Source organism: Mercenaria mercenaria, chromosome 5 (genome assembly GCF_021730395.1).
Source record: "Mercenaria mercenaria strain notata chromosome 5, MADL_Memer_1, whole genome shotgun sequence".
Lineage (NCBI taxonomy): Eukaryota > Metazoa > Mollusca > Bivalvia > Venerida > Veneridae > Mercenaria > Mercenaria mercenaria.
Window position 1 is genome coordinate 13,825,664 of NC_069365.1, and position 15,570 is coordinate 13,841,233.

The 15,570-nt window shown below is 37.1% G+C and overlaps 1 protein-coding gene across 1 annotated transcript in view; it reads right to left on the reverse strand.

Annotated features, from left to right (window-relative positions):
• Nucleotides 1–450: 450 nt before the first annotated feature.
• Nucleotides 451–15,570, reverse strand: part of LOC123556492 (sister chromatid cohesion protein PDS5 homolog A-like) — a 66,368-nt gene continuing 51,248 nt past the window's right edge. Inside the window, exons 28-35 of the mRNA XM_045347258.2 lie at nucleotides 14,639–14,761; nucleotides 13,317–13,367; nucleotides 11,086–11,255; nucleotides 9,538–10,227; nucleotides 9,132–9,284; nucleotides 7,366–7,533; nucleotides 6,898–7,015; nucleotides 451–6,107 (exon numbers count right to left, since the gene is read on the reverse strand). Of these exons, the coding sequence (XP_045203193.2) occupies nucleotides 6,069–6,107; nucleotides 6,898–7,015; nucleotides 7,366–7,533; nucleotides 9,132–9,284; nucleotides 9,538–10,227; nucleotides 11,086–11,255; nucleotides 13,317–13,367; nucleotides 14,639–14,761 (1,512 nt within the window). The 3' untranslated portion in view covers nucleotides 451–6,068. The remainder of the gene's footprint in view (nucleotides 6,108–6,897; nucleotides 7,016–7,365; nucleotides 7,534–9,131; nucleotides 9,285–9,537; nucleotides 10,228–11,085; nucleotides 11,256–13,316; nucleotides 13,368–14,638; nucleotides 14,762–15,570) is intronic.

Genomic DNA, 15,570 nt, shown 5'->3' on the forward strand with positions numbered 1-15,570 from the left:
TGGGGCTTTACAGCACAAGTCATTTTACACAGTCATAGATAAGGAATGCATTACACGGTAGTATATAAGGAATGCAAGAACTTGTCTTCATACCTTTGTAGGTCTGGAAATATTAAAAACAATTTCTTTTCTGATGAATGATTTAATTCCTTTGAAATGAACAAATGAATTCCCATTTGCAAGAAGAACTAAACATAATGCAGACATTAATGAGAAACACTGTGTGATCAAAAATACAATTTATAACAATTCAAAATCTGATGACGATGATAATAAAATATATATATATACAGCAGACCCTGACAAACATACTGTTGTTTACTTTTATACTTTTTCTTTAAACAAGAGGCCAAAGTGGGCCTAAGTCGCTCACCCGAGGCCGACTTTGACCTAATTAGATTTTGCTTGTGACAAAGTATTAAATTTAGAAAAGAAATATTTTTTTAAAAAAAAAAAAAGCTTTAAATTAAAAAGACTTTTAAAAGTATTTCTATTTTAAGCTCTAGTGGCCCCTAGAAGGGCCAAGTGCCCCAATTTGAACAAACTTGTGAGAGGACCATATAATTATGCTACATACAAAGTTTGATAAAGATCCATCAAGCAGTTCACGATAAGAAGTTGTTTAAAAGGTATTTCTATTTTTAGCTCTAGCGGCCCCTTAAAGGGGCCAAGTGCCCCCATTTGAACAAATTTTGGAGAGGACAATGTAATGATGCCACAGACCAAGTTTAATGAAGATCCATCAAGCAGTGCATGGAAAGAAGTCGTTTGAACAAACTTGGGAGAGGACCACATAATGATGCTTCAGACCAAGTTTGATGAAGATCCATCGAGCAGTTCATGAGAAGAAAATTTCTTAAGCTCTAACAGCCCCTAAAAGTGTCCCCATTTGAACAAACTTGAGAAAGGACCTTATAATGATAAATGACGCTACAGACCAAGTTTGATGAAAATCCATCAAACGGTTCATGATAAGAAGTCGTTTAAACGTATTTCTATTTTTAGCTCTATCGGCCCCTAATAGGGGCCAAGTACACCCATTTGAACAAACTTTGGAAAGAACCATATAATGATGCTATAGACCAAGCCTGATAAAGATCAATCAAGCGGTTCATGGCAAGAAGTCATTTAAACGTATTTCTATTTTTAGCTCTACCGGCCCCTGAAAGGGGCCAAGTGCCCCCATTTGAACAAAATTGTGAGAGGACCTTATAATGATGCTACAGACCAAGTTTGATGAAGATCCATCAAGCGGTTCATGAGAAGAAGTCATTTAAAGGTATTTCTGTTTTTAGCTCTAGTGGCCCCTAAAAGGGGCCAACTGCCCCAATTTGAACAAAAATGATAGAGGACCACATAATGATGCTATCGACTAAGTCTGATGAAGATCAATCCAGCAGTTCATGTTAAGAAGACGTTTAAAGGTATTTCTATTTTTAGCTCTAGCGGCCCCTAAAAGGGGCCATGTGCCCCCATTTGAACAAATTTGGGAGAGGACCTTATAATGATCCATCAAGCAGTTCATGAGAAAAAGACGTTTAAACGTATTTCTATTTTAAGCTCTAGCTGCCCCTTTTTTAGCGGCCCCTAAAAGGGGCCAATTGCACCCATTTGAACAAACTTGGAAGAGGACCTTATAATGATGCTACAGACAAAGTTTGGAGATCCATCAAGCAGTTCATGAAAAGAAGTTGTTTAAAGGTATTTCTATTTTCACCTCGACCCCTAAAAGGGGCCAATACCCCCATTTGAACAAACTTGAGAGAGGACCTTATAATGATGCTACAGACCAAGTTTGATGAAGATCCATCAAGCGATTCACGAGAAGTCGTTTAAAGGTTTTTTCTATTTTTAGCTCTTGCTGGTCCTAAAAGGGGCCAATGCCCCCATTTGAACAAATTTGATAGCGGACACCAGGATGCTACAGACCAAATTTGGTGTTATTCTGACCAGTAGTTTCAGAGGAGAAGATGTTTAAGTAAAAATGTGGATGACGGACCATCCACCCCATACTAATAGCTCACCCTGAACCTTTGGTTCAGGTGAGCTAAAAAAAGACTATATCACTTGCACTAATATGAACAAGGAAGTCTGAAAGACAGCTAAATCCCCCGCCACTGCTATGGATAGTGAAAGGGTAAACCTTTGATTTTAGCTGTGACCTTGACCTTGAACAGACATGGCTGACTCATAAATTCTGCACAACGTCTTGATGAGGTGATCATTTGACCCAAGTTTCATGAAAATCCTTCAAGGGGTTTAGGAGATACAGAGCTGAAACCTTTGACCTTCAGTTGTGACCTTGACCTTGAGTTGACATGACTGACTCATGAGTTCTTGATGAGGTGATCATTTGACCCAAGTTTGATGAAAATCCTTTAAGGGGTTTAGGAGATACAGAGTGGACACAACATGGAAGGCTCAAACCTTCGACCCTTAGTTGTGACCTTGACCTTGAGCTGGCATGGTTGACTCATAATTTCTGCACATCGTTTTGATGAGGTAATCATTTGACACAAGTTTTATAAAATTCCTTCAAGGGGTTTAGGAGATATAGAGCGGACACGAAATGGAAGGCTCAAACCTTTTACCTTGAGTTGTGACCTTGACCTTGAGCCGACAAGGCTGACTCATGGGTCCTGCACATTGTCTTGATGAGGTGATCATTTGACCCAAGTTTCATGAAAATCCTTCAAGGGGTTTAGGAGATATAGAGCGGACACAAAATGGAAGGCTCAAACATTTGACCCTAAGTTGTGACCTTGACCTTGAGCCGGCATGGCTGACTTATGGGTTCTGCACATCGTCTTAATGAGGTGATCATTTGACCCAAGTTTTATAAAATTCCTTCAAGGTGTTAAAAAGTTAGAGATCAGACACAAAATATCATCCCATGAACTTTGATCCCCAAGTGTGACCTTGACCATGACCTAGCGCAGTTGGAACATGGGTTCTGCACATCGCCTTGGCGAGTTAAACATTTGGTGTTAATATAATTGAATTATGTAAAGGGGTTCAAAAGATATTGACCGGACACGAAATATCACCCCATGACCTTTGATCCCCAAGTGTGACCTTGACCCTGACCCAGCGCAGTTGGAACATGGGTTCTGCACATCGCCTTGGTGAGTTTAACATTTGTTGTTAATATAATGGAAATATGTCGAGGGGTTCAAAAGACATGGACCGGACACGAAATATCACCCCATGACCTTTGATCCCCAAGTGTGACTTTGACCTTGACCCAGCACCGTTGGAATATGGGTTCTGCACATCGCCTTGGTGAGTTTAACATTTGTTGTTGATATAATGGAAATATGTCAATGGGTTCAAAAGATATGGACCGGACACGATTTTGTTACGGACGGAAGGACGCAGACCATTCCTATAATCCCTCCGCCATGGCGGGGGATTAAAGATTTACACAAAACTATTATTTTGTATCTATCTGCTTTGTACCATGTGATAATCCCTTTTGATCCATATTTCTGATTTGAATCTCAATATTAATCAGATGAAAAGTCTGTCTGCTCAACATGAACAAATGGGTACATGCCTCAATATATTGCGGTATTGAATAATGTTGCGGTATTGACCAATGTTGAATAACCTAATAAAATTCAGAAGCCCTTGATGTACTCTAAACTCTGTACATTTGTTCACAGTAAAATATACCAGGAAAATGTCACTGTATCTGACAAAGATTAATAATAAGTGTTTCATATATTCTACAAACAACTAAACTTTAATTCTCATAAATTAAATGTGCCAAAATTTATACTCTAGCAAATGCAACTCCTACAAAATCCTGAACATAAATCCATTAAATCCATGCCCAACACCAGTGCATGACAAAAATAAACACTGACAGGTGTTAAAATAAATAGAGGATTGTATAGACAATTAATTAAAATTGATAAAAAAAAATAAAACTACCACAAAATGTTAAACTAGAGACCATGACAAACTGTAAGTTCCCCATTTTGAACTTATAGTACTATCATTTTGTTTTATATTCACATACATGTGATAGATTTTAAATCCTTAAATCATAAAAAAAAATCTCAAGAAAAGAATAATGAAAACTGGTTAGATTTAATAAAACATGTATATAAACAAAACATTAACACTCAACTCGAGATACTGTTTGGTATACTAATTAGCTTCAAGATTCTGTAACTTATAGCTTCCAAGATTCTGTAACTTACATAATCAGATCTAAAACACAAATCTATATTCATATGCAAAGCATAACTGCTAATGTGACATAAAACATGGGTTTCATAAATGTAGATTACTACAAACCAGGATGTTAATGCAGCCTTGCAAGTGATGCTGGAAAGTTACTAAGGAATATTAATAAGTGCACTGAGGCAGCAGATACAATAAACACAAATACCAAATTCATATCTGTTCAAGACATGACATCTTTGGGAAGGAAAGGAACACAGGCTCAGAACCTTGATAAATGGTAAGCATCCAGCAAAGAAGAAATACAAAATGTCTGGAGCCTTGACAAGAACTGTAATAATCCTCAGAGAAAATAATGTTTTAATTTCCTGAATTCTTGCTAAGTCACAATATGACTTTCATTTGCTCCACAGTATCATGTGTCTTTGTCAGCTTATTAATTGAAAACAAAATTACATATCAACAATTTGATCCCAGAGTATTTCATAATAAAGATACTGTTCAGACGTCATGTCATGGTAACTCAAAAAGTAAGTTTAGAACAGATGTAAGTATATTATTATAAATTATTTTAGTTTTACATCTATTACTCATTCAGTATGTGTCTTAAAGCAATAATGCATGCAAATCTTTGTCAAAAAGGTTAACAGTAGTGCCCTAAAAATATATGAATACAGGTTTTGTGTAAGTAGCTGAAACTGTGAGAGAATAGTGGGACACATATACATCATTTATACTGCATGACCACATATTTATGTAAAATTATATTTCAACCCTTACCATGCTGGACAGGACTAATTCTGCCTTTGCGACCAGTGAAGATCACATCTGTGCAGTCTGATCAAGATCTGCACTGGAGCCATTCAGTCAGTATCTTTTTGGTTAGCACTCCTTTTAACATTTAATGGTACTGTCCAAAACAAAAGATGGACAAGTTCATTATAGAAATTTAGCAGGATAAGGGTTAAAGTATTCATTGGCCCTGGCAAAACAGACAGTAAGCAAAATGGCTTAAATTAATACAGTGATAAACAATGAATGGTAATATTAACTATGTACACACATTTAAAACAGAACAGTTAATGAATATATTCAATAATTAAATGGAAAATTAGACAATCAAGTATTCAAGGCATATTCCAAGTCCATCTTGATTTTATTCTATTTGCAATGACCTGCTACATTCCCTAATGGGACTGTACTGACTTCACCAACTTGATTATACTGCCTTTTTCACATAACCATAACCCAGGATTATATATACCAGCTTATCAAGGTCAATGCTTAAGTCTCATCAGCAAATAACCAAGAGCAATATACCAGACCTTTGGTTTACTTTTCACATGCAAAACAATTTCATTGAGAATATAATCAACAAATCTGGCAACTAACAAAAGAATCAATTCTATGATTTTCTTCTAAACTTGGAAGCAACTTTGTATCAAATTCTTAACCAATAGAATAGGTCTCTTGTTCAGTTCTTACGTAACCATCACCCTTTCTACTTTAACATGTGCTTTTGATCTCCACAACCACTTCTTCGGGAATATCGGCGACGCTGTGCAGGTAAGATCTTCTCTATTCCAAACAACACAATCCCATTCTGTAAAATATCTTGGATACACCCAGTTTGCCTATATCTATTTGGAGTTCTTAAAACTGTAGTTATTCTGAATAGGTAGTCACATCAGTTGCTAAAAGTTGGTGTGCATCATTGTCAACACTTCGCCAAAATAAGCTTTAATTACTGTTGACTATAACAATATTTCAAACAGTAATGTTCACTTAAGTAGAAGTCTACACCAGTTTTGTCTCGTGGCAAAATTAAAATAGGCTTCACGACACAGGACATAACTTCTCCAAAAACATTATTGTGTTCATTTCTTCTTTCCTTTTCCAGCTGCTGCTTTTTTTGTCTGAAATACAGGACATAGAATATAGATGTACAACATCATATTGCCAAGCCTTGTGAGGAAACCACCCAAATTATTTTTCTGACTAACACTGAGGACCCCAAATTCTAACGAGGGACACCCATTATTCAAAGCTGGTGTTCCCCAGGATACCTATTTTCAATAATGACAATGAAATAGCCAAATTAAAGAATGAGTTACATTCAAGCATTTCTTAATTCTAACAGAATATTTGACCTAAACATATGAAACCGATGTTGCTTTCATTTCACAAAAACTGCTAAATCTTAAATCATACTTATTTCTTTTCTTGCTTCAATTCAGCAACGACCTTACAGACTGTTGCTGAATTAGAAACAAGAAAAGAAAGAAATCCGATTTTAGATTAAGCAGTTTTAGTTGAGTACATTTTCATCCTTTCAAACTGGAGGGATCCCATCATTGTTGAGGGACACCAAATTCTACAAGTAGGGGGCCCTCTGGGAGACCAATGAAAAAAGGTTAGTGTCAAGGCCAGTTTACTGTCTAAAGAACATATTTCTAATTCCTGAAAGTCAGTTAGCAACTTTCAGTTCATGTTTACTGCCAAAGACTAAATCAAGTCAGTAAAGATTCTAGAAACATTGCACCTCCGAAGCAAAAAGCAAGTTACTGGGTATAACTGGAAAATAAATCTTGCGTGTCGGCAAATATTCTGCAATCATACTCTTTAATGACACCCTTTTTTCTTGGGAAACATTTGGTTCAGGATTTATTGAGTAAAGAAACAGCTAGCAAAATCAACAGGACTTACCTCTTTTCCAAGAGTTCCTTTCTTTATAATTCTAGCCAGAGCTGTGGCTTTCTTTGGTGTCAGGCTGGAATCAGTATCTGAACTTGCTGTACCATTTGTCATTGTCTTAGCACGCCGCCTGTAAAATATCAAACTTAAAATCACTTTCTTACATGTATATGTTAACATCTGAGGGACTGTTGATGCTGCAAGTTCATTTACCAAATGTACAAATAAAATTTGTTCTATCTGTATTAATTTTTGCAGACCCCGCCTAAGAATGTCCATATTTTTCTAATTAACCTTAGTTTCTCTAGGTTACTGCTAAAAATTGTCCTCAACATTTATATACAAGTTACTAAATACAACTGAATTTCTAAAAGACGCATAATCATGATATGTATAAGATCCAGCAAGAAATTAATCAAACACTTTGTAATCACCTGGCAACATCATTTCTAACTGAACTTGTTATTTAAATTTACATACACATTTTTGTTCACAGTGACAGTAGCTTTTGCAGTAGGTTTTGGAGTTTTCCCTGTCTGTTTCTTCTCTGGAGTCGACTTTGAAGACTGTGTTGAGGCTTTGCTACTTGCTGAACTGCGTGGAGATGATGCAGGTGACGTAGATGGCGACTTTGCTCTCCCTTTGGCCCTATATTCATAAAAACAACTTTAAATTGATAAAAACATAGTGTTACTTTCTTAGGAACATGTTTAAACATGCAGGTCATAATTACATCACTCACCTGACTCAAATGGGAACATGATTTCTTGGTAGAACACCTCTACATGACGGTACATGTCTAACACCTAAGATCTATGCCTTGCGGTTTTAGACATGAAGATTTTTTTAATAGTTTTTCATATATATGTCCATGCAAAACATGTGACCCCTCCGGCAGGGCCAATCTTGATCCCAGGGGCAAGATCTGAATAAACTTGGTAGAGGACCACTAGACAATGCTACACCTTTGTTTATGTGAGCTAATAAGTGAATCCCAGTTTGGGGTCAATATTGATCTCGGGGACGTAAGTTGAAAATACTTGGTAGACTACAACTACACAATGCTACACACCAAAATCTAAGCTTTAGGCCTTCATGTTTCAGACAAGAAAACTTTTGAAAGTTTTCTCTATAAAATGCCTATATAAACAAGTGTACCCCAGGACAGGGCCAATACTGTCAGACCCCATGGGCATGATTTGAAGACACTTTGAAAAGGACCACTACACACTGCTACATACCAAATATCTAAGCTTTATGCCTTGCAGTTTGGGAGAAGATTTTTTAAAGTTTTTCATTTTGGTTGCCATGTCAAGCAGGAATTCTGCACAAAACAAAATTCTTTGAACAACTTTTGTAGAGGCTGACCATTCAAGGAACATTTAGACCAAGTTCAATCAATTTCCACTAAATGGTTTCAGAGGTTTGTAAGTAAAAATGTTGACAAATGACAATGGACCATACACTTACACTGAACAAAGTACTGGCGAGCCAATAAAATCTAAATTGTCTTTCTAATTCTTTACATTATACTATATATAAAGACATCAATGTGTAAAAAACTGTGTCCAAATTCCTCTGATAATATCTAAGAAATGATTTTTTTTTTTCCTTGTTCATGCTAAATGAACAACAGAATGGGATTGGCAAATCTATGAATCGAACTAGCAATTCGTGTTTAATTTGCTGATCCTATTCTGTCATTCATTTTGCATGAACACCGAAAAAAGTTTCATTTCTTATATTTACATTATGTTTCCTTTCCATTTTAAACAAGATTAAATTATAAATTGCACACATTTTGTTACATTTATCATTTAAATCAGTTTCCCAGCCATTCACCAGAAGGAACAACTGAGACGTCATCTAAAGAACGTTCTCCATGGACGTCGTCAAAACAGTGGCACGTTATCACTAAGCAACGTTGACATAACTTTTTGCACCTTTCCTGTTGCTTTTCATACAAAATGAACGTCACAATTTTCAACGGAAAAGAATAGGGTGAATGTAAATATAATAAGATATCTATCAACAAGTGAAATTTGCAGAAATGTAAGAATAACAACCATACAAGTATTGTAAACTATATCTTGCCTATTTCAAACACCTCCCCCCCCCCCCCCACCCCCGCCCTAGCTTCTTCTTGCTGTCTCATTTTTATCAGTTTGTTTCTATTTATAAATATATATTTATCTTAACATTGTATTACTTCAACAGAGAACAGATACAATTCATTAGAAAATTACCCAGTATTTGCTTTTGCTGTGACACGCCCTCGTTTTGGAGTGGCTTTAGGGGCAGGTGAATTAGGTGACTTGAAACTCTCCTGTGAAGTATCATCAGGTGTTGATGGATTTGATGAAGATTCATTTGACTCCTCTTCCTCCTCAGTTTTTTTCCTGCAATATAACATTTCAAGTACAGGAACAGAAATCATCCACTGAACCGTAGATGGAACAAGTTTTGCCTTTTGGAGTCATATTCAGAGTTTATCAAAAAGATTAAGTTCTTTTTGATAAACAATGCATATCTGACAAAACTCTTTTACATTTCATTTTCAACAGCAAATGTCTTAGATGGAAATATAAAAATTCATACAATGGTTATTTAAAATGAAAACTGAAAATGGTTATTTACAGTACTTTGTCTTACTTTTTTGAAGTGGCTACTTTTCTTCCCAGTTTAGGAGCTGGGACAGCATCTTTCTCCAAATTAAACTTCCTTTTCTTTGGTGACACAGAATCCTCACTTTGATCAGAATCAGTTTCTGGAGCAGCTGTCCTTTTTGCACCTTTACCCCCTTTACCTGCCCCATTCACAACCCCTTTTCCCTTCTTCTGTGCACTTTTTTTCTCAGTCTGCCCTTTATCTTTGGAGTCATTTGCACTAGATTTCTCTGTTGTTTTTTTATTTGCTTGCTGAGCTTTGAGTTTCTCTGCTTCAGCCACAGTACGTTTTAATATCCTCTTTTTAGGAGGTGGGGGTGTGGTATTTTCAGAATCCTGGGAACTTGTATCCTTAGCTTCCTGAGATGTGTCCATATCCTCCTGTGAATCTTCACTATTCACTTCACTTGTGTCTTGAGAACTTTTTGCTGCATTATTTTTATTATTTGCTGCAGTCTTTTTCCCTTTCCCTTTTACAGGTTTAGTTTTAGCAGGTGCTTGCTGCTTGGACTCTGCCCCAGATTCAGAGCCTACTGAAGAGGCTGTATCTACGTCTCCTGATTCACTAGCCTCCTCCATATCTTCCGCTGTTCCACTCTGCGATCTTGTCTTAGATATTTTTTTAGCTGCAGGCTCCGACTCCCTAGATTCTGTAGAATCCTGAGAAGTTTCTTCCCTGAAATTGGTAATAAATATCTTCATTCATACATGTTTAATTATGTAAAACACCTTACACCATTTCTACCAATGTAGGGAACCAACAACCTGAAATTAAACCGGAATGAAAATTCATGGCCAATTATCCATCATTGTATATATATTCATAGCCCTACCCATCAGAGAAGGACCCATTATATACATATGTTTTTTAAAGATCATAGTTACGCAATATTTTATCTCTTCCAATAATAATTTCTTTGAATCCTAGGTAAAAGCATCTATTCTTTTTGAATACAATGGTATCAAAGGGCTTTTTCTTATCGATTTCAACATTTGAAGACAAAATGAATGGGAATTTTATTTCTTCATTGGAATTTAATTTCGTATGTAAATGCAAAACAAAACAAGAGCTGCTTTTAAGAAAAGCACATGTCTCCCACAACTGCCTAATCATCTAAATAGTAGTATATGAGTCAACCATGCACCAAGACCTCAACTGCCTCATCAGACTTTCAGTGCTTTATCAAAAACAAGTTTCAAGGGCCATAATTCCGAAGTGCCTGTGCCGATTTGGCTAGTTATCTAACTTGGCCAAGGACTTATTGGCAAACACATTTTGTTCAAGTTTGGTGAAAATCGGATGAGAAAGGTTTGACTCAGAGCGTGAACAAGATTTGTGACAGACATACACACAGACACCAGTAAATCGATATGTCTCCCACTTCACTGTGTGGTGGGAGACATAATTCATGTAATGTGGTCCCCTATAAATATTAATTATCTTACATAGTTTATGCTTCAGGTTGTTGTAGTATTAATCTGCAAATCTGTTAACAATAATAATCTATAAATGTTTAAACTATTAATAACATACTTCTTTCTTTTAGCCTTAGGTTCCCTTTGTTCCTTAGGGCACGTAGGGTATGGATTTACTACAGGTCCAGGACTTTTCACAATTATAGTTTCCAGTGTGGGCTGTTCTTGCCGACGTCTGTAATTGGTCGTCTGTGGTGCTACATGTGTCGTATCTGTGAGGCCCTTTTTCTGCAAGCAACAAATATCAACACCAACTAGAAAATGCTTTTGTAAAAAAGCGCATGTCTCCCCCAATGCAAAGTCCTATAGGCAAGAAGTCAATAGGGGTCAGGAGCGAAAGTCAAAGAGACACTGATGGTTGGCTGCAATAGGGATCATCTACTTGGCATGTCCAGTCATCCCGCTAAATTTCAATACTTGTGGCCTAGTGGTTCTCAAGTCACTGTTCAGGCTCCTCTGACCTTGACCTTTGATCAAGTGACCTCAAAAAAATAGGGGTCATCTACACTGCATGTCCAATCGTCCTATTAAGTTTCAACATTGTAGGTCAAGTGGTTCTCAAGTTATTTCCAAAAAATGATTTTACATGAATAGGCCACTGTGACCTTGACCTTTGATAGACTGACCCCAAAATCAATAGGGGTCATCTACTATGCATGTTCAATCATCCTATGAAGTTTCAACATTCTGGGTCAACTGGTTCTCAAGTTATTGATCAGAACTGGTTATCAATGTTCAGGCCCCTGAGACCTTGACCTTTAACGGAGTGACCCCAAAAACAATAAGGGTCATTTACTCTGCATGAACAATCACCCTATGAAGTTTCAACATTCTGGGTTGAGAGGTTCTCACGTTATTGATTGGAAATGGTTTTCCATGTTCAGGCCCCTGTGGCCTTGACCTTTAACAGGGTGACCCAAAAATCGTTAGGGGTCATCTACTCTTTATGATCAATCATCCTATTAAGTTTCAACATTCTGGGTCAAGTGGTTCTCAAGTTACTGACCGGAAATGGTTTTCAATGTTCAAGTCCCTGTGACCTTGACCTTTAATGGAGTGACCCCAAAATCGATAGGGGTCATCTACTTTGCATGTACAATCATCCTATGAAGTTTCAACATTCTGGGTCAAGTGGTTCTCTAGTTATTGATCAGAAATGGTTTTCAATGTTCAGGCCCCTGTGACCTTGACCTTTGACAGAGTGATCCCATAATCAATAAGGGTCATCTACTCTTTATGACCAATCATCCTTTGAAGTTTCAACATTCTGGGTCAGGTGGTTCTCAAGTTATTGATTGGAAATGGTTTTCAATGTTCAGGCCCCTGTGACCTTGACCTTTGACGGAGTGACCCCAAAATCAATAGGGGTCATCTACTCTTCATGACCAATCATCCTATGAAGTTTCAACATTCTGGGTCAAGTGGTTCCCTAGTTATTGATCAGAAATGGTTTTCAATGATCAGGCCCCTGTGACCTTGACCTTTGACAGAGTGATCCCAAAATCAATAGGGGTCATCTACTCTTCATGACCAATCATCCTATGAAGTTTCAACATTCTGGGTCAAGTGGTTCTCTAGTTATTGATCGGAAATGGTTTTCAATGTTCTGGCCCCTGTGACCTTGACCTTTGACGGAGTGACCCCAAAATCAAGAGGGGTCATCTACTCTTCATGACCAATCATCCTATGAAGTTTCAACATTCTTGGTCAAGTGGTTCTCTAGTTATTGATCGGAAATGGTTTTCAATGTTCAGGCCCCTGTGACCTTGACCTTTGACGGAGTGACCCCAAAATCAATAGGGGTCATCTACTCTTCATGACCAATCATCCTATGAAGTTTCAACATTCTGGGTCAACTGGTTCTCTAGTTATTGATCGGAAATGGTTTTCAATGTTCAGGCCCCTGTGACCTTGACCTTTAACGGAGTGATCCCAAAAACAATAGGGGTCGTCTACTCCAGCAGCCCTACAACCCTATAAAGTTTGAAGGTTCTAGGTCAAATGGTTCTCCAGTTATTGCTCGGAAATGAAGTGTGACGTACGGACGGACGGACAGGGCAAAAACAATATGTTTCCTGGGGGAGACATAAATATAGTCTGTCAATAAATAGTACCCAGCTTTCTTTTGAAAGGGCAAGCTAATTTTGGAAAAAATCATTATTACATCCACCTTTTTATATTTTCATAAAATAATTATGGAAAAACTTCTTTATAACTGAGTTTTTTTATAACAAAATTCATTTCTGAAAACCATATCAAACAAAGATTCATTTATTTAAATTTACTCACCTTCTCAAAGTTGAAATCTTTTGGCAAGTAAACAACACTATTCAATGCTCCCTGAAAAAAATATTCAAGACACTGATGTACATAAAAATATACCTCTACAGAGTTCTCATATCCTACCTTTTTTAGCAAGTTTTTTTGCATTTTCTTTTTAACACTTACAATAAAACTTGGTTATACAGAGCTCTTTTGGATCACAAAAGTGTTCATTATATTGGAGGTACACTGTACCCATACAGCTAACATAGTTTGCTACAAATAAACTGTTTAACAAACATAGGATGTATAGCGAACAGGACTGGCAAAACTGTGACTTCAATCATTGACGATGTTTTTTTTATTGCTGTTTTATAAAGACAAAATTGTAATTACATATTTTTATCCATTAATAAATGATTTCATATTGGTTTGTCATTGATTTAATTCTTATTTTTTATTCAAACGCTTTTTTTTCAGTATCAGTAATAATATTGTTTGGTTAAATCTTTACCTCCATGTGAAGAGTATATGTATCATTAAAGGATCTAACTGCTTTGATAAATCTGTAAATGAGCCGTGCCATGGGAAAACCAACATAGTGGGTGTGCGACCAGCATGGATCCAGACCAGCCTGCGCATCCGCGCAGTCTGGTCAGGCTCCATGCTGTTCGCTTTTAAAGCCTATTGAAATTGGAGAAACTGTTAGCGAACAGCATGGATCCTGACCAGACTGCGCGGATGCGCAGGCTGGTCTGGATCCATGCTGGTTGCACACCCACTATGTTGGTTTTCCCATGGCACGGCTCAAATTGAATTCAGATGATTATCTCATATCATAAAAAACAACAATGAACCTTTATGTAAAAGTAGCTTTATCGCATTATAGTTCTTAAAATATACGCACTGCTAAGTACTCTATTGCCCAATGACATACTGCAGTGTGTCTATATGTTCTGTTGAATTTGAAGTCTCAATGACTAAGGTTTAGGATACATGGCACTTTCAGTTGCTTTTCTTATGGTGAAAAAAAACCCCACCTAAATGCTGCTTTGGGTTTTATTTAGGCATATGCAAGCACCTGGTGGCAAGCATCTAGGTACAACAACAAACCTTCCACAACTACGGATGGCTTCCTCGCATAACCTGAGCAGGGCTCTATTCCACAGAGGTGAGAGGGCGTTACTTTCTGACGTGTAATTATGCCATTAATAATATGTATAAATTCAAGACTGGCGAAAAAATTCTTTCTCCACTAGGTACTCTAGATAAAATGTATAATCAATCCACTGTTTCCATATCTATCATATCGTCTACTGAGACAGAAAAATTTGGATTTTGATTTTTACCTTTTCTGGCTTAGTGAAGAGTTTACACGGTAGAACTGGGTCCACATTTTCATCTTTCAGTACAATGTTGGTGAGGTTCTTCTGTAACAAGCCTAGAGCCAGGTCACATACAGCATACAGTTTCTGTAATTGAAATATGTAACAAGTCTACAGCCATGTCAGGTATAGCATAGAGTTTCTGTAACTGAAATATATAACAAGCCTAGAGCCAGGTCAAACTCAGCATAGCGTTTCTATAATAAAAATATGTAACAAGCCTAGAGCCAGGTCACAGGACTCCACAAAAATCATCTTGTCCTGTAGGACGAGCTGTCTAGAATTTTCACTCGTCCTGCAATTCACTAAGACAAGAGGGCCATGAAGGCCCTGTAGCGCTCACCTGACCTATTGACCTAAAGATCAACAAGATTAACATTCTGACCAAGTTTCATTAAGATATGGTCATAAACGTGGCCTTTAGTGTGTTAAATAGTTTTTTCTTTATTTTGACCTAGTTTTTGACCCCGCATGACCTAGATTCGAACTTGACCTAAAGATCATCAAGATTAACATTCTGACCAAGTTTCATGAAGATACAGTCATAAATGTGGCTTCTAGATTGTTAGCAAGCTTTACTTTTGATCTGACCTGGTGAATAAGTTTTTGACCCCACCTGACCCAGATTGGAACTCAACCTCAAGATCATCAAGATTAACATTCTGACCAAGTTTCATAAAGATATGGTAATAAATGTGGTCTCTAGAGTGTTCACTAGCTTTTCCTTTGATTTTACCCGGTGACCTAGTTCTTTAACCCACATGACCCAGACTCCAACTTGACCTAACGATCATCAAGATTAACATTCTGACCAAGTTTCATGAAGATACAGTCATAAATTTGACCTCTAGATTGTTAACAAGCTTTACTTTTGATTTGACCTGGTGATCTTGACC